The sequence below is a fragment of the Centrocercus urophasianus genome, unplaced genomic scaffold (genome assembly GCF_019232065.1).
Source record: "Centrocercus urophasianus isolate 14NV4802_14NV808 unplaced genomic scaffold, USGS_Curo_1.0 seq_31, whole genome shotgun sequence".
NCBI classification, from domain to species: domain Eukaryota; kingdom Metazoa; phylum Chordata; class Aves; order Galliformes; family Phasianidae; genus Centrocercus; species Centrocercus urophasianus.
In genome coordinates, this window is record NW_024884878.1 from 5758777 (window position 1) to 5785610 (window position 26834).

General features: G+C 44.8%; 1 protein-coding gene across 8 annotated transcripts in view; it reads right to left on the minus strand.

Annotated features, from left to right (window-relative positions):
- MUSK (muscle associated receptor tyrosine kinase) overlaps window positions 1-26834 on the minus strand; it is a 45839-nt gene that overhangs the window by 9894 nt on the left and 9111 nt on the right. The window contains exons 6-12 of one of the 8 annotated variants that reach the window (XM_042829444.1): window positions 13407-13531; window positions 10233-10392; window positions 9631-9637; window positions 7788-8054; window positions 3065-3240; window positions 2824-2847; window positions 261-349 (exon numbers count right to left, since the gene is read on the minus strand). In XM_042829444.1, the coding sequence (XP_042685378.1) occupies window positions 261-349; window positions 2824-2847; window positions 3065-3240; window positions 7788-8054; window positions 9631-9637; window positions 10233-10392; window positions 13407-13531 (848 nt within the window). Of the gene's footprint in view, window positions 1-260; window positions 350-2065; window positions 2088-2823; window positions 2848-3064; window positions 3241-7787; window positions 8055-9630; window positions 9638-10232; window positions 10393-13406; window positions 13553-14626; window positions 14636-25700; window positions 25706-26834 lie in introns of all 8 variants that reach the window. The other 7 variants (XM_042829449.1, XM_042829447.1, XM_042829445.1 and 4 more) reach the window with 7 other exon arrangements.

Consider the following 26834-nt stretch of genomic DNA (forward strand, 5'->3'; position numbering starts at 1 on the left):
AAAAAAAAAAAAAAAAAAAAAAAAAAAAAAAAAAAAAAAAGAACAGAGAAAGGCAGAAGTAAAACAGACTTGCAGAAGCTTGCAAGAATCACCAAGAAAGCATCTGGCAATAGGAAGGGGGAACTTGCAGACTGAAATATGAAGCAATCAAGAATGAAGGAGAGCTGCCATCTGCCCAGCCCTTCTGTGGGACAGGGCTGCCCAGATCTGGGAAACTCACAGAAGAAGACCCCATTTGGTTATCTCACACTGATGCACACCTGGTCACTCCACTTCTGGCAGGGGATGCCGGAGGCAGTAACATTGGCCCCGCCCTGGTAAAACTGGCCATTGCCACTGTAGCAAGTCCCTGGGCAGGAAAAAAAAAGAAAAAAAAAAGGAACAAAGTGGGGACAAGCGCCATAGACCGTGCCCTGCAGAGTGACAAGTCATGTCCTTACACAAGAGCCAAAACAATTAGCAGCAGATTTGAAGCACACAAAAGGACCAGTGACAGTCACGGAAGAGCTTAGCTTTATGTTCATGCTGAAACAGATTTTGAGCTCTGTACATAGGACTACATCTGGTAACATCCCAAGAAAAGGAGAAAAGCTTTCCAGACTGAGGAACAGACCATGAGGCTGTGGCTGTCACTCTGCCCCAAAACCAAACAAAGCAGCACGGGCCCACAGGGATGCTCCAGAGCCAAACCATGGCAGAAGGCAAACTGCAGCACTGGTTGTGTGGCTCACAGCCTGCACAGTGTCAGGGGCAGCTGGGGTGCAAGAAGCAAGGTCTTGCAAGGAGTGCTGTCCTGCTGGCCTCTGTATAGTGCTTGTCATCTCAGACTGGATGCTTGGGACTGTGGCTCCCAGCATGCATGGAAACCACAAGCTAAAGGGAGCTACAAATCTGAAGTAATGGTATCAGCACAAAGCACTTATTCATAATGAAGAATGTGCCATTGATCTCACATATGCAAAGCTTACTATGGCTGCAGAAAAAGCCAGCAGGAAATCTAGAGAAGATTTTCACTCTGAGAATAAGTTCCCAAAACATAAATGTGGGCATCACTTATCCTCGGAGGAGAATTTAATGCATGCTGGCCTAATCCAGGAAGTAAGATGGACAGCAGAGGAGAAGCAGTCTTACACATGTAGCCTTTGCTAGCTAATTGTGTGGAAACTGCTGACCATGGATTAGCATTCTGGTTGCATTAGGCATGCATTAGGGTCCTCTTGTTAGGTGCTGCATTATTAACCTTATTAAATAAATTAGTATGTCAGCAAACAGTGCTGTCACAGTTTTATTTTCAACTATATTGAAGTTGCAGCTCATAAAAGCTAACACAGGAGGAAACCCATCTCACTCTAAAACAGAGATTTTTTTAAGCCAATGTTTTTCCTCTTCAATAAAGATTTGCATAAGGTTTGATCCAGGTTTCAGACACAGGCTACACATTCTAATTCACTCAAGCAGATTGTCCTGTTTCTCCTGTAGGAGAAACATCGATGATTAATTTTTGCAGGGCTGTAATTCTAACTGTTGTTCAGAGCACCTGAGCACTTCAGTAAAGACCAGTGTAAACAGCAATTCTTGAGCACATCACAGAAGCTGCCTGCTCTTTTCCTCTTTCATCACCCACTCCACATATACTTGCTGCTACAGAACCTCAGCTTTCTGTACACCCATTGGTGCCAGGCTGTACTCATGGGTAGCAGAGCAACACCAGGTTTACTGTAGGCAGGTGACTTCAAGCACAAGGTTGAGCCCCTGTAGCCCAAGGTGTGAAAATACCTCAGTTTAGAAATGGCTTCAGACCCCATGACAATACTTGGCTCATCACAGTCCAAGGTAAAATGCTGTAATTTGAGCTTCTTTGGTACATAAGCTATCTGCAGTGTGTGTAGCACTGCAGAAGTGTAAAACTTCTGGCCTAAAACACAGCTCAATTTGTTGAGCTGCCCTAAAACACAGCTGTGTCAACCATTGAAAGGCAAGGAGAGCAATACCTGAAATCCATCTGAGCAAGTAGCTGATGTGAAAAGAAGCCTTTTTGCACTAAATGCGACATCAATGTGACAGCTTTGAGGAGCAAGGCGGAGAGGCTTGGGGGGCAAAGTAAAACATCACTGTGCCCTTAAGGCTCTGAAAAATACCAAAGTCTTATAGGTGGACATGCTGAAGAAGGACAGGCTGAAACTGCCATACGCTCCTGCCACCCACCTCGTGTTCTGTCCCCCACAGAGAGCATGGGGCTGGCAGAAGTCTCAGCAAGAGATGGCTGGGATTTATGGGTAGTTTTGGAGGGGCATTAGAGAAATGGCATCAGGGACAGATGGAGCATGCCCCATCCCTGCAGGCGCTGCAGGCCACGTTGAATGGGCCCTGTTCTAACCTGACCTGCTGGGTGGCAGCGCTGCCCACAGCAGGAGCTCAGAGCTGGGTGGGCTTTGAGGTCCCCTCCAACCCAACCACTCTGTGGTTCTGTGATTCTGTGTTGGTAACCACATCAATGACAGCATGTAAGGGTGGGACTGCCCTGACAGCAGACTCCAAAGTACCAGACACAGCAAAAAAGAAAGAATGGGTGGAAAGGCAGGTTAACAACTGGAGGAGATCTAAAAGCACCATCACTCTCTAATCACCTTCAACAACTACCAGCCTCTGCTCTCCCTAAAACCTGTGCAGATGGAAATATGTTTTCTTATGCCTTAGACGTGAGAGTTTAGTCATTCTCTGAATCAAGCCAGCAAAGTCTAAAAAATGCCATGCAAGCTGCATCTTCAGCAAAAATGTTGTGCCCACTCTCTTGAAAAACAGATCCTGGAGAAGTCTACTTACTGGTTATATTCTCCTTCTTAAAATCTGTGAAAAAACAAGACAAGGTGTAAGGAGGGGTTGTGACACAGCCAGGCGCTAGCTGCAGAGCCACAGGCAGGCTGGTTCCCACTTCACACACCACATCTGACCACAGAACAGCTACTGAGAGGCTGTCAGGCATTCACTTTCGCTGCAAGTCATGGGTGTCACCATGCCCTCCTCACCAAGAAAGCAGCAGATGATGGGCAGCACAGCCCCTTACCAAAGAAAGGGATGTGGGTGCAGGCACTGGGGTCCTGGTGCAGGCTGGGCAGCCTGTTGCACTCGGGAAGAGCGAGCAGCATCAGCCCCGGCTTGTAAATCCCTCGCTGAGAGTTTTCCTCCATTGAGAGCCATTCCTTAAAGCAGTAGAGATCCTTTACAGCAAGGCAATTCTCTCTACATTATTTTGCAAAAAACAGTGAAATACAGCGGTCAATGGCTTGATAACAGCTGCTGCACCTAGCGGTGGTGTGCAGGGGTTATACTGGCTGACAGAAAACCATTAGTGGGGCTGTGCTTCTTTAAGCCAGTCTGTCTGGCTCATAAACCATAAAGGAAACTGCATAAAATGTAATAGCTTCCTTTAGGAAACCCGCAAAGCTACATTTTTAATGAAGCGGGGTTATTCTCAAGTCGCAACAGACATCACAGACTGTGAGGAGTTCATTTCCATCATTTCCCAGACATTTACTGCCATCTTCTAATAATAAACAGCATGCCTGGGAGTTATCTTAGCATTTTTGATACATCCTGAAAATCTCACCTGTTGTTCATAAATTTTGTACAAACATGCCCTCTGTTCAAAACAAGAGGTGAGCTGCAAATCTTAATCTTTTCTAAGATGAATATTAGCCTACATTTTTAATCTCACAGAACTAGCCACACAATTACCTTCTTTTCTCTGCCTTTCACTCCCCTTTTTCATCTGCTTGCTATCTGCAGCAAAATCTTTGCAATGCCAGGTGAAATAAGAGACCAAATTGCCTCTTACTAGTTTATTGCCTCCCTAACTGTGAAATACTCACTGGCAAGCCATACTGTGTATGTTTAAATGTTCCTTAGATCTGAAGCTGTTTTGTAAAGAAGGCCAAGGCAGTAATATCTGCACTAGAAAAATAAATAAATAAGTAAATGAAACTGTGCCATACTGGAAAATTTGACTGTTGTATTAGTTAATTTGTCAGTGATTCATTTATTTATTCACTCATTCTTGAGAGCCCAAGTTGCACAACCAGCTTTGAGGTAATGTACAGAGATGATTTTTGCTGAACTCAGCCCCTGTCCTTTGAGGATGCATGTCCTTCCTGACCAACACAGAATGACACAGTCATGCAGGAATACACTGCTGGCGCCCATGCTGAAGGCTTCAGCCAAATTCACCACCTGGATGGCTGATGCAATTTCATTACTACCAACAGTTCTGGCAAGAGTAGAAGGTCATGAGCTTCAACGACAAACACCACCACTGCAAATCTTCTGCAGCACCAGAATGATGGAGGCCTCTGGAAATTCTTCCAGGGTGGCAGATCTTTTGCAGTGGAGCTGGATGCTCTTCACATCTGCAGGCTGAAGCTATTGAAGACCCAGCTGCCTTGCTCTTGGTTTTATCCATGTCTGTTTGATTCCTTCCTCACCTCCATGAGAACCAGTATGCAGACAGATGGTGCAACATATAGATGCAGTTTTTTGTTAAACAATGGGAACAGGAAAGACTTTCTGAATTGGAAAAAAAAAAAGAAAAACACTAATGTTTTGCTATGGAAATGGGAAAACCTAGCATCTGAGGCACTGTCTGAGACAGAGAGACCTGGATTGCATTAGCTGCCTTCACTCTGAAAGACGGAGCATCCTTGAACAATCCTTGTATGTGAAGTGCAGCTGCAAAAAGCCAAAGACCTGCAAGACAAAGACCTCTGCAAGTCTTTCCACTGCCTCTTTAGAGGGAGGTGATCCTCAGCCCCCGTGCCCCTTGGCTGCTTCTAGGGGAGTAGAACAAGGCAGCCAGAGGGAGGGGCAGTCAGCCTCCTGCAGCTGGGATCATGCCATTGTTACAGCACTTTATCCCCAGCAGCAAGAGCTTGATGAGATCATATGCAAAGATTACTTCAGAGTATTATTAGAAGTTTTATGTAACATGACAGAGAGACAAAGACCAGGAGCAGCTGAGGAGGACAAGTGGGCCAGCGGCCCACAGTGGGCTGCTGAAGAGGAGGAGAGGACATATGGACCTGACAAAAGTGAAGGATTTTCCAACATGAGATTTGTGCCCATCACTTCATATCAGCAGTCATTGAAACGGAAATGAAGGGGCTTTCTTCAACTAGTATCTAGTATTCTAGTATCACAGAACAGCCCATGATAAAAGCCAGAAGTAATCAAGAATTATGAGATGTATCACTTTCCTTTCAAGTACGAAAACTCTTATTCTAATCAATTTGTATCTGAATATATGGAAAGTAAAGTTTTTCCCATGTTGTTTTCTTCTGTTTCACTTCATCTTGTTTTGCCAGCATTTATTTTTATAAAAGTCTTGCTCAGTTTGTTCTAGCTAACTAGCTTCCAAACCAGAATGAACAACATAAATTACATAGGAGGGAAGAAGTGGTACAAAGAATAAGTAAAAAAAGACAAAAGCACATGAAAACATACCAAGGGAAATCTGTCCCACAAAAACGAGGTGATTTCTACAGCCTCTGGGACAATTAAATTTTTACTCTTGATGCAGTTCAGCTGAAAGCTGGTGTTGTCTAGACAGTTTGAGCAGAGAGGTATAAAGCTGTCAGTAGAAAGCAGATAAGATAACTGGAAAGCAACCAAGACTGCACAAAATGCTTTCAGGAGACCTCTGAGGTCTCAACCATTCAGAAGGACAGATGATGTCTGAGCTATCAGAGCGTGGGGCAAGGGCTTTGGGGAAACTTGTCCAGCCAATGGGCTCTGGGAACAGGAAACCAGAGGAATACTGTCCCAGGGCTCTGGTCATGAAGAAAGCCACTTCTAAATTCACAATAAAATCACTGAGAAAAATTCTTAAAGGAAGAGAATAAATAGATGTATCTGCAAATTGTCTGGATTTGAAGAATGATGATGCCAGACAGATCTGTTAGCATTCAGACACGTTTGCATAGGCTTTGCATGCTAGTTGAAGGCCCTTCTATGACTTGCACCTCCCAGCAGCGCCCCAGGAGGGCAAGTCTTCATACACACCAGTTCTAATCCCTGCTGGGCCATGCACGAGCAAGGTGAAATGAAGCCAGTGCCTTAACCACCCTCACTGGCATGTCCTTTGGAGCACCATGCACAGTCCTTCACAGACAAATGTGCCACGCTTGTGTGGCTCAGATATAAATACTGTCACACATCTTGAAAACAGGCAGAGAGATGGTGTACTAAAGGGCACAATGACAAAGAGCAGCACATCAAGGCAGAGGGGAGGAGTCTGAAAACAAAAAGCAACTTCAGCACTTTTCTGCAGGATTATCTGTGGATATTTGCAAATACACTTCTTTCTTAGGATACATGCTGCAAGTGCTCTGAGTGAGGAACACCAAGCAGCTCATACAACGAATGGAGAACATGTGTCAGGCTCCACATTGGTGTTTTCCTCTGTGCCTTTGTTTCGGAGTTGTGGAAGAAGAGATCAGAAAGACCCTGAATGCAAAGACAGCATACCGTTCACTGTTTTAAAAAGCCCCTGCATAACTGGAGAAATAATTGCCACTAGACTACACCTGGCCCACATCTAGCTGTTGGAGCACTGCCTCTGTTCCTGCCACATCTGCAGACAAGACATGCATTTTGGTCAAGGCACCAGAACTGGGGCCACTCTCCTGATAAATACTGATCTATATAATCTGTTTTAGGACATAGTTCATGAGGGACAAGAGCTGAAGGCTGCTTTTAGGCAGGAGTGTCAGCTGCCCAAACACAGAGCCAAGGGGAATCATACAGCAGGCCTTCATAGATTTGTCATGCAAGACAGCAGTGCTAGGGAAAAGGAGAGTATCAGCCCAAAATGTCTACAGGGACTGTTCCCTGCAGCACATCAAGCAGTCCTTGTGCCATCATGGGCAGCCAGAGCATGTCCACAACTAGGCTACATACACAGTTACTGCTCACTGAAAAATAAGCTGCAAGAGATACAGAGGGTTGAAAAGCAAGACCTATGGAGAGAACTTGGAGAAAGCTGGTGTATTCTTGGCTGGGGAAGGCTTCTTAAAATCTTGCTGCAGAAAGGAAGGAGAAAGCTCTTCTCAGTGGCTGCAGGCGTGGACAGAGTGCAGTGGGGAGGGCTGCCCAGTGGGCTGTACAGCCTCTGAGCCTGGGACGTGCCACACAAGCACCTGTCAGCAGGGGATTAGCTGCTGCGTGAGATGCTTTGGACTCCACGGGTCCTTGCCAGGTCTGTTTGACTGCACATTCCTCTGGCCATGAGAGGATACGTGTGCCAGGGGGGAGGTTTGGTTCAGCAGGTGCAGTTACACTGACAGTGTCTCCAGCGTGGTCTTTTTCAGTTTCATCACTGTGGGGATGGGAAGTGCTGAATGATCAGTGTCCTGCCCTGGCCACATCTGCTGCATGTCCATATTTAGTCAGAATTCTGAACATGCACATTTCTGATAACAGTATCAACTATACACTGACCTAGCAAGATCTAACTGATGGCTGTATGTTAATTACTTATATCGACAATGTCATTCAAAGGGATGTATCTTTTCAACAGCTGCCACCAAAACACCTGATTTAGCACAGATCTCTGGGGCCTGGAATTCATTCTGAACCCCACCACTGAACACTGCATGCAAGAGGCCCTCTCTGTGCATGCAGAAGGGAGAAGAAAGGAAAAACACAGCAATCCAGAGAGCACAGTGCTACTGGGCAGTCTAACCAGCCACATGCCTACAGAACAAAAGAGAAAGAGGAGCACACTGTGATTTTTTTACCTGCATATGGGTTTTGGGGTGGGCCCCACTCCTGAGGGCTTGCACTCCTGGAAGATGTAGTTACACAGCAGTGACTCGGCAGCTGGCTGGCAGAATGAACTCACCATTTGCAGCTCCGTCCAGGCAGTGTGAACAAGCAGCTCTTGGGTCTCCTCGGGGTCAGCATAGGAGGAGTTGAAGAAAACAAGAGCATTTCTTGACAGGATGGCACTGCACACCTCACCTCTGTAGGTGCTGCAGTAGCCTGCATCACCCTTATACAGCCTGCTGTCAAGGAACAAGATCAAACACACAGGGTAAAGCCACAGCCCTGCACCAGAAGGGAATGGAGAGGAGAGTGCAGGGGTTTGTGGATGCACTCAGGTCAGAGGACACTGTCCCTAGGGCACACCTGGGAAAATGAGCCCTCCTGCTCTCAAACTGGGCTGGGGGAGCTGGGAGTGCAGCTGTTCCCATTGCTCACCCTGCCAGTGTAACTGGGGTCAGAGAGGTCAATTCTCAACATGCCAACCATTTGGAGCATCCAGCAGAGCTATTTGTAACCTTGCCTTTTACTTCTCTGTCCAAATAATCCCCCATTGTCAATGTTCTGGGGGTGTTCTTGCTGTTTTTCTTAGGAAAACAGGATTTACATGGGCAACAAAGTACACAGGATGTCCAAAATTCTGCTTTGCACATCTTGCGATCAGTAGGTGATGCTCCCTGGCCCCAGTTTAGCCACATGGGTTTGGGGTCAATGTTAATCTCTTTATTTATTTATTTATTTATTTATTTTCCTGCTAAGCAGCTTCCTCACAACAATCCTCACTATGGCAGAGGGCACACCACACCCGCTGTCCTGGTGACACCCCATATGCCTCCCATACAAGATGCATCCTTCCTAGGCCTGAGAGACAAGAGGGGGTACAGGCATGCACAGAACAGCTGTGCTGCTAGCTTTGGTGGGCTGTAGCCTGGAAAGGTCCCATTTTTATCAGCACACCAGTGTCAGTATTATGTTTCCTTGCTTTTTCACCATCTGCAGAGACACAGTCTGCAGAGGCAGCAATGTTTCTTGCAGTCCTTATCACAGAAAAGGGTGCAGCAAGAACAGTTGCGAGAGATAAAGGCTGAGGATTAGATCACAGTTCTTGTGCCTGTCACACCTACACAGGTGAAGGTGCAGGGCATAAGTCTGCCATCATTGCTGGAGTCTCCGAATGTTTTGCAAAAGCCTTGAAGCAGATGTGCTAACAGCTTAGCTGAGCCATTTCCTTACATTTCCTCAGGCTCTGCTCTTTGTTCTGAGAGCCTCCAGGTCTCAGCTAGCCCTTGCATTTGCCTTTCATACTTATTTATTCATGCCACTAGGGTTCTAAAAATAAAAAGTCAGACTAATCATTCAGCACTTCAGAAAGTAATTGGCAAAAGAGCACCTCTGATCACATACAAGTGGCTTTACTCATCTAACACTTTGCTTCCAACAAATATCTAAATGTTTTCTGCCTTACTCTAGTGACCACTGAACAAAAATACATTCATTGGCTCTATGTAAGCAGGAGCCTATCATGCAGCTAGACTTTTGTCTGTAAATTTATAATGTCGGTCAAGTCATGGGCACATAACTGTGATGTGAGCTCCATTAGTGGCTCAGTGCAAAGGCACCAGTATCTGATGGGTCCCAGGCTCTGTTCATGCTTTTATAAAGGATCCCAGTGTGCCCTCCAGAGCGTCTCACCCATATGCTTAGCATCCAGAAACCTACCCCTTTCATTTAAGCAAAATTCACCAAATCCCTTTGGTTTATCACTGTTACCCTCCCTGACCCACAGGATCCCCAGGCAGCCATAAAACCCATTCTTACCTCCACTCTGCCAGGGAGGCACCAGGCCCAGCAATGGCGACAAGTCAGAAGAAAGAAGAAATGGAAAAGACGTCACTGATCTGTCATTGTCACATCTGTGGTAGCTAAGAGTTACATGGTAGGAAATCTGCCTTAATCTTTGGGCCCTACATAACCACCAGACTGCGTCGTGCATTCACAGGGCGGGTGGCTGCAGCTGCTCCCCCGGCTCATCCTTTCTTTCTCCCATCAAGAGACGGGGCGGTAGGAAAGCCCAAGAAGCTCATGATCTGAGGAAAGCTATTTTCACCTTGCTGTTAGGTGACACCAAAGTTGGGCTGCAGCCACAACTTCCTCCGCATGGATGGTCTTTCCAAGTGTTTCTGGGACACAACGTACAAGACAGCACCAAGCATGCAGGAAGCGACAGCTGTGCCAGTCTCCCGGGTGTAAGAATATATGGGGAAATAGCCCAGCAGGGCAGGCATTGGTACTCAAATTTAGCTCCCTGCAAACTATGAGCTCTCCAAGGCCTTCCTTCCTCCTCCATCACATTTCCCAGTAGGAAAGCTGGGCCTGCAGGGAAGAGTGAGTTGTTAACGACCCCTTTCTTCCCAGCATACCTGAAACACTGATGGTTGCGGCAGCTTTGGCTGCACCGAAGGTTTTGCTGTGTTTGTTGGTAGCAAGGCAAGTGAATAGGCCGGGTCGGGTGACATACACCTGCAGCCTGGAGTCAACCACTCTGTCCTTCACACTTTCTGCTATAGATCCTGCAGAAACCTAAGGGAACGAAAAGCCCACTGCAATGACATTTCCAAAAAGGCAAACAAGCAAACCAAGAAAAAAGGGAAAAAAAAAAACCAACAAAAACACAAGAGATTTATTACTTTGCGATAAGCTTTGCAGAGAAAGATGAAGCAAGCAGATGAAAGTGGCAGAGAGCTGGAGCCGCTGGCATTATTTTGCTGTTTTCAGAGCTTTCACAGACAAAAGCAAATGTTCAAGACTTCTCCTAGTCCACACTTCAACAGTACTTTTGGAATTAATTTTCAGTTCTAGAGATCTCAGTTTTTCATGGCTAACTGCTCCAAGGACTTAACCAGAAGATTTCATGTACTCAGTGGAGCACAAAATGGCTTTGTGCACCCAAGCCTGGGTATAAGCAAAACAGCTGTGACCTGACTGATTAAGGCAGCCTCTGCCACAACTTCAAACCAGCAGTGAGCCAAGCAAATGCTCTGTCTCCAATGCTCTAGTAGATACACACATTTTCTTCCCTCCTGCCTGGAAATGTGGAAGCGGCAGCAGATGTGGTGATATTGGTCAGGTCTTTCCCCAGTGAAGAAATTCTGAGGTGAATGAACTTGGAGCCTGCTGATTTTGGCAAGTCAGAATTGTTTTTATCTTAAAGCCTTTCCTGCAACTTTGGCCGTTGTTAAAATCAAACAGAGCACATCAGGACTGTGCTTCGCAAGGAAGCAGCATACAGCAGCATTGCCTGCTCTGTTCTTCATACCACTAGGAAGTATCAAAGGGAAAAGTGGCCATCTGTAGGTTCCTCTGGTATGTCTTGGCCCTAAGGACAGTGAAAGTTGTGTGTGTCTGGATCTATCCAAGCAAAGTGCTCTATCTACACATCTAGCAGAGAGGTGAGACAGATTAATCTGATCACTGTGGAAGCTAGTGGAAGCATGTTTCAATGAGATGTCTGTCTGCTTCCAAAGTTGTTATTGGTAATAACTAAAAAGCAAGAAGGAACACATCAGTGTGGTATCTTTCTTCAGGAAGCACATTGTTTTCTCTCCAAAAAGAAAATACAAAAAGTAATACATTTGTTCTGTCCCAACTCAGATGTATGGAAAGGAGACTTGCAGGAGAAGAAGTAACTAAATCACAGGACTAACACAAGTACTGTAAATACTGCATCAGAAACGCATGGCAGGCTGGTCACAGTGCAAAAGCAGGGAGCAGGGATATTTTTTGGCATTATGCTGTCAAATCAATTCAGATGAATGAGAACTCAGGATATTTTCTCACAATTGAAGAGTTTCTCTTTAACTGTATCACTGGTCAGATTTATTTTTACAAGCTTTTCCTCACAGAACCTAGCCAGCACTGAGCATTATCTGCTGCAATCTGAAACAATTCCCCTGCATTCAACACATTTGTTGCCCTTCTACAGAGCCCCAGGTCCAGCCTGGGACCCTCTATAGGATTTTGCACAGCAGAGGCCTCTCATGCCAGGAACCCTGACCATGGAGATCTGAGATCATTCTTCTCAGCTTGGTCCAAGAAGTACAGAATGCTCCATGTCAGCGGATGGAGTGAACAAAACAGGAACTATGCTTTCACCAGCAGTGACAAATCAACCAGCATGCAGCTCTCTACAGGAGTCATGCACCAATGGGAGCTTGGCATAGCAGGGTCCTTCCACTCCTGCAAGAAACAACTGAAAGCAAGGAAGGTGAAGAACTGGCTGTCCTAAAATATAGGTCCTTGAAGCTCTGAGGCCCCTTGCTCTTCATCAGCCTTCTGAAATGATACCAGTGAGTTCCTCATCTTTCTTGTTTCCTCAGCTACTCTGAAAACTATGGGCAGGAGCATGACTTTGTAGTCACTGGCAGGAGTGGATAAAAAGGGTTTGGACAATGTGCATGGTTAATCCAGAGTCTATGGCAGCGGCCAGTATGGAAATCTGGAGAATGGACACAAGGAGAGGGACTACCTACCAGTCTGAGCACAGAATATAGCATAGAATATAATATAGCTATATTACAATAGCTTTGATTTGGAAAATAACCATGTAAGACTGGAGAATACAAAAAGTGTTGTCGGAGATAAAGAACGTGAGACAGCCTGCAGAATAGCCCAAGCTCCTTAATGACATATTTTAATAGACGGAGAGAAGAGATATGGAGCAGGGCAGGAGTAGCCTCCTGAAGTAAGAAATTTCTGCAAGAGGATCCTTCGGTCCTGTTGGACAAGCAAGCCAACAGGAATGCCCATGGCCAGCCATTGACCAGAAGAATCAGTGAGAAAAAGAAGAGGCAAATCACTGGTATACGCATAGTTGCCTCTGCGGCACTGTGCTCCAGGCCACACAACTTTATGAAAGCTTTTGGAAGACCATGGAGAATGTATAGCATGGCCATTAACAAACTTGAGAAGGCTGGAGGAAATCCATGTCAGAAAGGCGTAGGACGGAATCCAGCATTGCAACTACCGGAGAGCTGCTACTGTTCTGGCATACAGGGTATGCTGGGAGTCAGGGGGCTCTTCAGTCCAACTGAGGAGCACTGCAGTGTCTTATAGGTGGGCATTAAATTGGGTAAACGAAAAGGAGGCACCCACATTAGATGGCCAGGATGATTAATCCACAGATCACTTTCCTGTGAGCACCAGATGGTTTTCAAGTTTCAAGTTGCAGAATATTCTGTCTCAAAACAATTTTGCTCTATTTAACTGCCTCAGCTTTTCTTATTTTGTCAGATAAGCCATTTTTTTCATGTTACTGTCATCATATTAGGACAAAGGCCAGGAAAGCTGGCTGTAGAAATATTTAAACTCATCATTAAGTCCTCCTAGACACTCTGGCCCTGGAGGAGCTTGCAAGCATCTCAAACATCCTTCAACTCTGGCATTCCAGATCCTACCCATGCGACACCTGGAGACAAGGCAGAGCATTCCATAGAACTGAGCACTGAAGTGGGGAGACGAGACTGTCTCAGAGTGATTGAACAGCAGGCACTACAAAGGGCAGCAACGGGAACTGGGGACAGAAAAGCAACACTTACAGCTTTTCCATTTTCCAGCCAGGTGACAGTGGGGACTGGAGCACCTGCTGCTGTGCACCGCAGTGTCACCATGGAGCCAAAGGTGATGTTTTGGGATTCAGGAGCCTTCAGGATTCTGGCAAAAACTGTGGGAGAAGACAAAGGCACTGTGTTAAATGGGTGCTTACAGCTGAGGCTGGTCTGATGCAGGGGTGTCTCCTCCCAGTACATCTCCAAACAGGCCACAACCCCTCAAAGAAAGCTGAGCAAAGTCCTGAGGAACAACAGTCTTATGAGAGGGACAAAGAGAAGAAATAAAGTAGGCAGTGTGGTTGTATTCCACACATTACAAACCAAGATTTTAGCTCTGGAAATCTATACACAGCCCTTGTTCACAGGAAGTAACATGCAAAAACCACCCAGATGGCTTGCAGTGAATAGAAGGCATATTACAATTTGAAAACACCAAGGGACCCGCCATGGTGGTAAAGGTTGGGGGTCAAGTAGGCTCATCAGTGTGCCTGCAGCAATTAGGACTCACCACAGAGCACCACAAACCCCATTATTTTCCATGCCATGACACGCCTGGGTAGTAAGCTTCTATCACTTAACTATGGGGGCAAGGCCAGCAAAAGCTTTGGGAAACTAAGACTGCACAGGACAAGAAGGTCACTTTTCACCTCCACTGCTTCTTCCATGGCAGTCAAGTTACTGGACAGTCTGAAGCCAAGGCCTTCCCCTCTCCAAAAGGATTGCTTTACTTTTTTGGTGAAAAGAACATCTTACAAATTTTTTGCTGAGCAGGTGTTTTAATCCAGAAACATGGACCTGACAAGCCTCCACAAGCTGTATTTCAGCTGCAGCATTTGGACGGCACAAAGGAAAACAAAGAAGAGAATCATTTCCTATGTGGAACATCTGAGTTCTGACCCAAAAATTTCAGTGGAGATGCCTGAATGTGTGTCCAGAAGCAGGATGGATAACTCTGTGCCATTTCTTACTCTAGTTTCCCATGCTGGAGACTGAGTAATGCTTACTTTCTACCTTCTAGGCAGCACAGCAATGACTTAAAATCTCCATCAAAAATTTTAGAAAGTAAAAGAGTTTATTTTGGCATTCTTCTGCAAGGATTATATTCTGTTTTCCACTTCAGCTATCCATGCAGCTCCCCTTATCAAAATAGCAGGCTACATTACAGTCTTTTGCTTTCCTGTTTCCCTATTGCACCTCTTGTCATTGACCACTGTTTTCTCCCATTTTCCAGATGCATACATCCCAAGCAGAGAAATTAAGCAAACAATAATGCTCCTGACACACACTGAATGTTTCTCCTGATAGAGACTTCTTCAACAGCAGAAAAGCCTTCATCTGCAAAATTTCAGTGGGACAAAAAAAAAAAAAAAAATACTTTCCACATAGTCTTTCCATTCCTATTTGGACATGTGAAGGCTGAACTTTGTGTTAACAGAGCACCTAAAGTCAGTTTTGTTCACAGATGTATAGGCAACAAGGGGAGTGCATTTCCTAGAAACTTTGCTACTCTGGGAGCACACCCATTCAGTGGATTCCTGGGCAGGAATTTTTAGGAGGATTAAATTCAGCACTGGTTGAGTGATGGGACAGGAGGACACTTGCTGGACTCCTGGCTCCCTTCCACTCGCTGAGCAGCACCCCATGGATGCTGCTCAAAGGGGCTGGCGTGGGACAGAGCCCCACTGCAGGTGAGCAGAGCTGCGGTGCCTGGCCAGGGACTTCTCTGAGGATTAAGAAGTGAAATTAAGCTTTTGCCCAAGGTTTTGCTCCAGGTCATTAGCATTGGATGGTTGTGAATTCCACCCTGAACACCATAAGCCAAGCTCACGATTACTTTTGTACTTCTTTTGGAAAAATACTAAACTTGTTGGGCCGGTCCTCTGGCAGCAGCTACATGCACATGGCTCCTGCTGAAGCCAGCACTTCAAATCCCAAAGCCAGAATACAGCCCTTCAGGCTTTTCTCATGCTGCCATTACTTGTGCAATGTGAGCCTGCCCACACAACAACCTTGTTATTCTGATCCAGCCTTGTTGATGCCAGAGCAGCAAATTAACAGCATTGCATTTGCCACTGTCAGACACAGACATTTGTGCCATCCCCTCTACCCACTGATCTCTCAAAATCTGCATGGAACCTTCAGACAGGAGAAAGAAAAAAAAAATCCTTCAAGAGTGGCAGCAGGTTCACGGTTAGGGAGCAAAGCTCTATTATGCACAGGGAGCAAGATCAAGTGCCCCAAGTGGGAAGGCCAAGAATCTGAAATTGGCTCCTCTGGTTCCCCAGTGTGTATGGAGCACAATACCTGCTGCAGCAGCTATAGCTCTGTTGGCTTAAGCACGGCAAAGGCAACATATCAGGCTACTCCAGCCTGAACTACCAAATATGAGGGGAGAAAACAAAGTGACAGTTATGTATTCCTGTATTTCTGGTGTTGGCTGCTCACCAGGTCAGGCTGTGTGCTAGTATCTAGGGTCACCTTCCATCAGTGCAAGCAGGGGCAAGGCCACCAGGGCAAAATTGAGGTCTGTGCTGGCAATGGCATTAGTGATGAAATCTATCATGGAGCTAAAGGGAGAAACCCAGCCCTAAAAAATATGATTTTTTTTTTTCCACTGTCCTACATGACAGAATGGAAGAAGTAAACAGGAGAAAGAATCAAAGACCCCAGTGGTGCCAAGCTAAGCAACCAGGAGGCATAGAGAGATGAAAAGCAGGAAGAGGAAGGAACAAGAAATGGCAATAAGTGTTTGTAATATTCACATTATTTGCTGGGCTTAGGACATGGTTTTGTTTTCATTTTACCTCAGAATGAAAATCCCCAGCAGTCAGATGATTTCTGACACTTCCACTACAAGTCCTCCTTGTCCAAATCCTCCCAAACATGGTTTTTACCAGGACTTTCCCTCATTTGGCAGTATCATCACAAGCTATCAGCAACCACACAGTGTCCTTAGAGGGGTGAGCAGGGTGAGAGAAGAGGGCTCTCTTTATTTACTTTTATATTTCAGCAGAAAATGAAACAGAGTGCCTCACTCAGAGGAGCTGGAAATGAAATCTTGCCAGCATGCTCAGTTTCACTCTCAAGCCCCCTAATAAATGTCCTTTCTTTTACAGTCCTGCTAAATGATGTGCTGCAAGCCACGGGGCTTGCTAGGAGGCATCTGTACCACGGCCAGCTGCTCTCATTTCTGAGAATTAGGTAACATCATCCAGTCCAAACAGTAGGGCTTTAACCCAGTCACAAAATTTTTTGTGCTATAAAAAGATTAAAGCAGTGTCCCCCTGGTTTGAGCAGCTAACTCTTTCCAGGTGACTTCACCCTCCCTCTGCCTTTGGCTGAGCTGTCTGTCATTTCCACGAGATTTTGGCCTGCTCAGGCCTGTTTTTCCATGAAAGCTGGCTGGATTGGGCTGCTGGCATCCAGCTGCAGCTCTGGTGGGCTGTGGCATTCAGGGGAGGGCCAAGCCATGCTCAGAGCCCAGCAACCCACAGAAACCATCAGCTTCAGCCCCATCATGTCAGGACACCCGTAGTGGGTGAGTTTTGCAAGTCCTATTGCTTGCTCTGCTGCATTAAACCCTGTCAAGCATGGGTATGTGGTGGAGCTCTCTTCACACCTCCACTGGTGTTGGTTGAGCCTTGGCTTCCAAAAGAATGCAGCCAGTGCTTGCCAGTGCATGTTGAATTCAGCCAGCTGGTGAAGGTGGACACAAGTTCACTCTTCAGGAGCTTGCTGCTGGTGCTGGTATACTGTAAAGCATGCCTGATAGTCCAAACTGAGACAGGGCCACAGAGAACTCAGCTTTGTCAGAAACCACAAAGCACCAGTGGGTGCTGGCTCTCTCCCTGTCTCAGCCTGGCTGAACACATGAGCAAGACCTTCTCTGTGCTGCAGGATCTGATATCCCAGCCTTCCCCACTTCCCAGATAGTTCTGCTTTTATCATAAAAAGTAGCATTTGGATCAGTATTACAGTTACATGCTGGATGTTTTTGCCTGCTAACTTGCACAATGCAGTGAGTGAAGGTCACCTCTGTGTGTTGGGAAGTGGTGCTCTGTGCTGCTGCAAGAACTGGCGCAGTACACATTGCCTCAGGAACCTCCCCCGATAGAAACACCTTGCCAAAGCCTTTGCTCTCTGCAGTAGTCATGTATAGGCAGTCATTAACTAGCCTGTAAGCATTTCTTAATTCATGTTTCACAGTGTTTTGGTAGCTCTTTGGTACCTGAAGCATGACAGATTTATATGACTCCTTCTCAACAGAGCTGTTCTCCAGGCTGGGACTTCACTTGCAAATCTGCATGAAATCATTTATGCTTGCCACCTATATGCTCTGAAGGACCACAAACTTCTGCCAGTGTGTTTGCAGGCTTTGCCAATAAGAAGTCCAGCCATGCAAATCCCCATCCAGATTTATTCCTTTCACATCCGTTCATTCATCCTGACAAACCTAAACCAGGCAGCCAAGAAGTACTAAGCAGAGGGGCTATGGTTTCTGTCCCATCAGTGAGAGATGAGTGGAGTTCTGAAAATACATTCATAAATACACAGAAAGCTGAAGCACTTGTATTTTCTGACATTTCAAATGAATCCCTGTAAAATCCCAATAATTTCTGAATACCAACCCTCAAAATCCACCACACATCTGGCTCAATGACGAGTATGTATGCACAGCTAGCAGCACATTGAGACCCAGGCTGAACACGTCTGGCACAGACCTGGCAGTTGGCATGGTGGGCCTGGATCAGAGCTCAGAAAACGGATTCTTTAGCAAGCACTACCAGCAGATCAAAGGCAGGTTCTGTGCACAGCTCAATGCATACCTCCATACAGGAACAGCTCATGATGTACCTTGGCTGTTGCTCGCACCCTTCCAGACCCTCCCGAAGTTTATTGGGCAATGATTAAACCCTGAGATAACTGTGAGGTCAGTCTTACTTTGATCTCTGAGTAACTCTCATCAAAACTGCAAATTTAACTTTTGACAAGCCTAGCAAGTAATCACAAAGAGGAGTAAATTGCCACAGGCAAAGTTAGTATGAGACACTTCCACTTATCTCTATCAAATTTTTACCTATTTCTATTTAATCCTCATCCAAACATGCTTATTGCCAGAGAACAATGGACATATAAGTTATCCAAAGAAGAAGAAGAAAAAAAAAAAAAAGATAAAATGTTGTAGAGAGTGAAGAGCATACATAAACTATGTATTATTTGTAAAAGAACAGGGCTACTAAGCATTGGCCCCAGACGCAGTTTGCACAGGGCTGTAGGCACGTGTTGCTTCATCAGCCTGTCCCCTTGGTACTGCTGCCCCTCTGCTGATTATCATGCTAATCTGGAAGGAGAACCAGATTTGAATTCTCAGCACTTTCTACGAATCTCACAATCTCCAAAGCCCTTCTGCCTCCTGATACATGATTTGAGAGGTTTGGGACTTTCATTAGGTCTGAGACCCACTGTCCAGAAATGCACAGCACAGCAATATATATTTACAAACAGGGTCCTGAGGCTGTACAACAACCCTGTGAGATGACAGCCAGGACAATCCAAGGTTTGCAAGGGAGGGAGGTGGAGGAAATCACATCATCTTCATCCTGAAGCATATGCCTTCAGATTCTCAGCTCTGGTGTCTAATATCAAAGCAAGTTTTTCTTATCCAGGAAATAGCCTTCCAAGGTAGCCTTATTCTAGGGTGAGCTCCAAGATTAATGGATAGCAGGAAAATTTGCTTCAGCAGAAGGCCTCCCTGAAAGCTAAATGCACAGGTCAGCACAGGAACTTCTCATCTGTGAAAGGCTTTGCATGGCTTGTAGATGGAATCCTAAAGCAGATCCTGCAAATATGCAAGGCTATAATAATCAGGAGTAAAATGTAAATAGATAGCTTATATCCTGTGTAACTATATAAAACCTCTTCTGTATGACTGTCCATTTCTATATACAGAGCAAACACCAGATTCAAGGACAAGTGAGGATAACACGTTCAAATTACTTCCCAAGGAAATGAATAAGGAAATTCTTTTCATGTCAGTGCTAGCCTTATAGATGTGCAGTACTTCCTTTTGTCTGTTTCGAAGTGCTGCCTGCTGTGGCAAGTGGTTCTTCTTGCACACGGGTAATTGCAAATGGCGTTTCCCAATCACAGCATCTACGATATTCATGATCATTCCTTCTTCTGATTGCTTGGTTTTCAGTTCTGAAAACTCTGTCAGTCCATCATAATGTAAGTTAATCTCATGACCTTATTCTCAACTTCTAATTTGAGATTTCCTTTTCAGTTTTGGAGCTGTGCAAGGACTGGTCTTATACAGCGGCACAATGCAGGCACTTTCATTGGGTAGGCATCCTAGAAATATTGTGTGACAACAGAACTGGTGCTACTACTAGGACAAGATCTAGCACCTTACCATTTGGAAGAGTAGTTGCAAGTGGTAAAAAAAAAAAATCATCTCCCACAAGGCTCCATGAATAAGAAAGATGGGAGAAGTCACTGGGAGATGACCTGGGGGAACAGCCTTGAGAAAAAAGGATATTGGCCCAAATGTACCATACCAAAAGTGCACATTCAAAGAGATTGTATAAAATCTCTTTACTGCTTGGAAAACCTAACTTTCTATATGTTCAGATGTATATCAGTTTCTCATATTGAAAAGGCAGTCACTTGGGACAGCCATCTCAGCTTGCTCTGGCTCCCTTAGCCTCACAGCTACAGATATTCTCTGTCCTTTACTCCCTTCATTGTTGCACACAAAAGACATGCTTCCCAGCTACCAAACATAGGGTAGAGAATGACAATTCTTGCGATTACATGAGAAATTCATATATGTTTCATGTGCCTTTCCAAGCTCCTTGTTGGAAGAGAGAGGTTTTTTTTTTTTCAGAAAGAAGAAGCAAGCTCAAAAGTCCATTAAAGAAGAATTGCTGCCAGGAGCTTTGTGCTTCTAGGTGCCTGTCTTCCATTTCATCAGCACAGGAAGTCATCAGCCAGAGGCACAGGGAGGAACTGGGAGGCACTTGAAGGCACAGAGAGGCACCTTGTGCCCATACCACAATGCTGCATGACACACTGAATGCCTGTGCATTGCTCCCCAGGAGGTCTGGAACTGTTTTCTTTCTCCTGTGGCCTGCCCCATTGCCCTGTAATTAGGGCTATACACATATCTGCACCATCTGATAACCTCAGGATGACGATGGTTACTTCAGTAGGCAGGAGGAGATTTAATGAGATATTCTGGAATTTCAGTTCTGCCCATTGCCACCCTGCTGAGAACAGTCAATTACACTGTGTAATTACAGGCAAGCTCAGCTCTGTTTTCCTTCCCTTCAGTGCTCTCTGCCCCCACACCCTATGCAATTTTTCACAGCAACCTTCAGTGTACTCTGCTTATTGCCATAAGACACTGCCTGCAGGCTCATGCAGCTGCCCCACTGCCAGGAGGCAGGAATTATTCTCCTTGGAATGTCCAAATAATGTTCACTGTTGGTATCTAAGCTTCCCCATGGAAACTGAGGCTGATGCTTAAGTGCAAAAAAGCAGGCTTATGCTGTCAGTATGCTTCTTGGCCATGGATCCATTTCCATCTTGCTCAAAATGCTCTACCTTGGGAGACGGCATAGACAAAAAGTCAGATTTCATGGCAATAGCCAACCTGTAGGCATGGCCACAAGAGTCAGGATAACAGTGCTGATTGGCTATCAGTGTGATCCCTTGGTACCTCCCTTTCTATGCAAAGAGGAGTCAACATCTAAATGTAGAGCACTTACTGGATGGTACATTTGGAGGCAGGTTTCATTTGAAATCAAACTTTTCTCTGAAACATGGTCCATCTAAATTGACAGATACACTAAAATGCATCGTTTCTTTCTTGCGATTATGGTGTGACTTTCTTATGTTCTGATTTATCTGTGATACAAATTTGTCCCAAGGCTTCAGAATCATAGAATCCCAATAGAAATAGAAAACCCAATGGCATGGGTGGAAAAGGACCATAAGGCTGGGTGTCCTGGTGGATGACAGGCTGGCCATGAGCCAGCAGTGTGCCCTTGTGGCCAAAAAGGCCAATGGCTTACTGGGGTGCATTAAAAAGAGCGTGTCCAGCAGGTCGAAGGAGGTGATCCTCCCCCTCTACTCTGCCCTGGTAAGACCTCATCTGGAGTACTGCGTCCAGTTTTGGGCTCCCCAGTACAAAAAAGACAAGGATCTCTTGGAAAGAGTCCAGCGGAGGGCCACGAAGATGGAGAAGGGCCTGGAGCATCTCTGCTATGGAGAAAGGCTGAGTGAACTGGGTCTGTTCAGCCTTGAGAAAAAGAGACTGAGAGGGGACCTGATCCAGGTCTATAAGTATCTAAGGTGTGGGGGGCAGAATGGTGAGGCCAGACTGTTTTCAGTGGTGAGTGGAGACAGGACAAGGGGAAACGGCTGGAAACTGCAGCATAGGAAGTTCCGCACAAATGTGCGCAAGAACTTCTTTACAGTGAGGTGACGGAGCACTGGAACAGGCTGCCCAGGGAGGTGGTGGAGTCTCCTTCTCTGGAGATGTTCAAGACCTGCCTGGATGCCTACCTGTGCGACCTGCTGTAGGGAACCTGCTTTGGCAGGGGGTTGGACTCGATGATCTCTGGAGGTCCCTTCCAACCCCTACAATTCTGTGATTCTGTGATTCTGTGATTCTGTGATCATCAGAAGAGGCTCATAAAACAGATAGTGCCTACTGTCATTAGCCAGTAGTAGCTAATCAAACAGCTAAGGCACTGTTTTCTGATGTCCTCTAGCCTGCTGTCTCCAATTGTACAGAACAATCTAAGAATGTTAAACATCTGGACTGAATCTACTCATACACTGGTAGATCCTATTCTTTGAAGGATGATTCTCCAAGGAAGATTTTCCTATTTTTAAGACTGAGGCAGTTCTCACAAGTGGCTTATAGGGGAACATTTTTGTGGCCTGTGGCAGAGTATTATTTTAGTAGCTAGTAATAAGCGGTAATAAGCTAGTAATAAACTGCGGGCAAGAAAAGACTTCTATCTACCGGGACTGGAACGCAAAAACAAACATCTCAGTCAGAGTAGCATGAGGAGCATTGTCTCTACTCTTGTTATGATTCGTTTCATTTCTGTGCCGTCCACATAGTGTGGCAGAGGAAGAAGCCAAGTAGGAGCATTTCAAGAGAAGGATGAACCAAACTGTCTGGATTAAGGATCAGCAGCTCGCAGTCAATACCTGTGTTTAGCCAACAGGAAACTGCAAGGAAGATTTGACCCAAACACGTTATGAAATCCGTGGAGGATCCTGTCAGCATCTTGATGAGAGCACTGCATCTTCCAGCACTTGTCCTAGCTAATTCTTTTGTTTGTTTCTTTTTTTCCCAGCGGATTTATGATTGCTGATTTCCAGACTTGCCCTTGTACAGTGATGACTTCAAAACCAAAGCTTATCACACAATATGCTCCAAAAATCCTGAATTCTACAACTCTCTGGTGCCACAGGCTGGAGATCAAGTTCAGCTTCATGTAAATCACAAAATGGAGGTGCATCTAACTGAATACACAGTCGTCCATCCACGTATTCTTTCTGTTTAATTTACACCTTTATTTAAATTACACCTTACTTATCACCTTTTTCTTTGTTATTTGGGATATTAAGCTAAAAATGTGTTACTGGGCAAACTGGGAATGGTGGGAGTTTCAGTAACTGGGTGCAATGCTTAGACACAACATGAATGTTGTTCACCTTCAGGAGAAGAAAATCTTTAATCTTTTTTAAAGCTAAAAAACACAAACAAACATCATCTTCCTGCAGCACAGAACCTACACGTGCTGCTGTTGAAGTGGAAGGAACATCTCTGAAGGGCAGTTGACCTTGAATTCTGTTAGTAAATGATTTACCTCAACCCTTTGTACATGTTAACAGCAGTTACACCATTCATTTACAGAAAATGGTTTTTCTGCAGTTGGTGCTATAGAAATAAATTATACTGTTTCAGAAGCATATGGTTTTCACTTTCACACCTCTTCTATAAAAATCTGTTGCTTCTAAGCTCTACATATTTTGTGGCCAGTTTTCAATTTTTTTTCTGAGACCTTTTTGTTTTGAAGAATGGAGACTGTATGGGACAGAAGTTCACTCTACCTATTCATGAGGTGGCACTTTGCTTCTCCCAAGGGGAGCAGGAAGCATTCTCCAAAACAGAAATAAAAGCTCTGCCAAAACACAGAGCCCAGATCAGGTGATGAGACCTGAAGTCACCAGGAGATAAATTGTTTTACTGCTGATTTGCAATACGAGCTTCTTACTTGATTCAGAAATTTGGTATACTTTGTATATTGGTTATAAGAATCACATCTGAAAAAGACAGCAAGAAGGTAAAGAAAAACCATTCTGAGGATTTTTTTTCCATGTTAAAAAAGAAGGAAAAAAAGAAAGGGCAACATATTCTCTCTCAGTCTCTCAGAGCTCTCAAAGAACAACAAGTGTGCCCAAAGTGTAAATATTCTCACGCCTCTTACTAGGCAAGGGTTTGTAGCTTCAAATTTATCCTTTAAATGTCATACAATTTATACATAAAGAGTATGGAGAATGTCATTGTTACACATGTCAAGCCATGGGCACTGCCAAGGGCAGTAAACCCAGAAGCTGAACCTGATCAGCCTATGTACAGCCTTTGTTGGATTGGTCCTATTAATGGGCTGGGTCAATGCTACAACAAATACCAATGAAAACTGAATATTCCTCCTGTTCTGCAGTTTGTGTTACACAAAGAGCTGTGCACTGCATGAAGGGAAAAGCCTTGGACAACTCACTAATACTACCTAGCATGCAAACCCCACAGATTTCAGATGTGCAGAGGGGGGGCCAAGAAATACATTCTTGGCACAGCCCAACAGCTTCGTACCTGGCCTGCAGTTTCCATTGACACCACTGGGAATATCTGCACATCAAGGCACCTCTCTGTGTTACTGAAGACAATAGCCCTTCTCCTATTTATTTCCAAAGCAGTGATCTTCAGGTAAAACCAGATGCAACTCCTTAGCCAACATCTTGTCAGTAAGGTTTACCCTCTGAATATATGCAGGAACTACAAATCACATAAGCAGGTGAAAACTTCTCCCAAAGCCCTGAATCTAGCATTCATCCCAGAGTCTTTGAGCCACAGATTCACTTTGTGCATTGGTATAACAATCAGTAGGAAATTTGTATAGATACTGACTAACGCCTTGGCAAGCTACTACTTCACAGTGTACATAAACACTCTTCTCTTTTAGGGTTAGCAAAATATTCAAAATTGACCATGTAGTGGTTAAACTGCTAGTTAGCAAAATTATTAAGATAGAAAATGAATACATAACTACTGTTCAGCTGTCACCAGGAAATTTAAACCACATTTCCTGACAAGCAGAAAAGATGGTAACATTGTTCCTTTGTCTCAGTGGACAAGTACCTTCCTGTAGCCACAACTGAATATATGTGAGTAACTGGAAGCCATCCTCACTTGCTAAATTTAACAGGGTCGGCAAAGGGGCCACTGTTCAATTCTTCGTCTTTGCAGAGCAGAAGGCTTCCCCGCTCTCCCTCTCCTGCCTGCTCCCTGCTGTCAGCAGCCAGCTCCATGGTGATCATGTTTCTGTCCCTAGTGGATTATGCTTATCTAAGGGGACAAAATATTTCACAGAATCATGGAATCATTAAGATTGGAAAAGACCACTAAGACCATCAAGTCCAACCCGAACCCATCCGCACTGTGCCCACTAACCATATCCTTTAGTACTACATCCACACATTTATTGAACACTCCAGAGACAATGATTCCAGTACCTCCATGGGCAGCCTGCTCCAGTGCCCAAATACTCTTTTGGAAAAGAAATTTTACGTAATATCCAGCCATCCACCATCACTTATACAAACATGGGTTTGCCTTGAACTTGGAGCAAAGGAAGAAAAAGGCATAGTCTGGATGGACAGGCTTTTTCAACCCTTTTGATTAAAATCCTGACCCAATTCTGTGTATCAAGGTTCATTAACTGATTAGAGTTCACAAGTTCGTAACATTTCAGAACAAATGAAAATAGCAGCCTTTTTTTTTTTGAGGTACCTATGTAAAGGAGCATGTCTGCATGCAATCCTGCAAAAGCTGGATGCCTCCATGCTTTGAACTAATTGCAGGACTAGCATCAAAGCCATTAAAATCAGACAGAAAATTAGAAACCTCATTCAGAAATCAGGACCCGCCTGATCTCAATTTAGCTAGGCATAAATATTTGCACTGCCCTTTGAATGAACATCTGCTTCAGGATTAAATATTCATGGCCATACCTAGTCATTTCATTTTATTAAGCCACACTATGCTTGATAGTAACTTCAGCAAGTGGTAGCACCAAGTTTTAAGGAAAAATATTGTTGTATTATTGCAGAAAAGCAGCAAACAGCATGTTTGCATGAATTTTCTGAACACAGAGCTCAAATTAATGCTTAGAGAAGGCAGTCTAAAGTGCAATTTTCTCGCTTTAGATTATTATTGACTTGGATCTATCTTAACTTGTTGGCATTGGGGGGGTAGGAACACTAAAAATAACAGTAACTTGAGTGAGCTAGGCTATAGAAGCACGAACATGCATGTATACACAGCTACATGCACACATCTGTATGTATCTGTAAATATTCATGAGAGCTGATCTAAAATACTGGGAGGGGAAGTGATCTGTGTACACAGCAAGCTGCAGTCAGGATTATTACCTTTGGATTTTGGGAGCCAAAAAAGTAAAACAAACATTCACCAGACTAGTTTGGGTGGCAGCCTGAAACAAGGTCTATTATACGGGTGCCCTACCAGAAAAACCAAGGCGAGCCTAGAGAACAACATCACTTTGTTCACAGAACACATGCAGGGAACATGAAGGGATAGGTTGTGCAGGAGCACTGAGCTCCCACTGATTAATTAAGAGCTAATCTTTCTGCTTTTAAAAAGGGCATACACAGACTCTCCTTTGCAAGCAGTGTATTTGTAGATAAATTTGCTATTCCCTGAATTAACATTCAGCTGTATAATTCTGGAGACAGGGACAAAAGAAGGTATCGGCCTTAACGGCCCAGATGTTGGTGCAGTTCTAGACCATTTTTAGGTTCCCAAATGCTCCGGTAGGCCTGAGAAATAAGACCGCAGTGATTGAGGCTGTTTGCATGGACCAGGGCAGTCTCCAAGCACTGCACTGAGAGTCTGCCTCAGTCATTCTTGGTGAGCCTTGAGCTGCTCCATCAGCATCAGGGACAAAGCAGAACCCAGTCCCTGACTATTCAGCCACATAGTCACCTTGCCTCATCAGGAGCTGCACAGCTCTGAATCTAGATTAGAAATAGCTGCCTTTCTATTTTCAAGCTATTTAGGGAATTTCTAACATCCTTCAGTCTGCACATGTA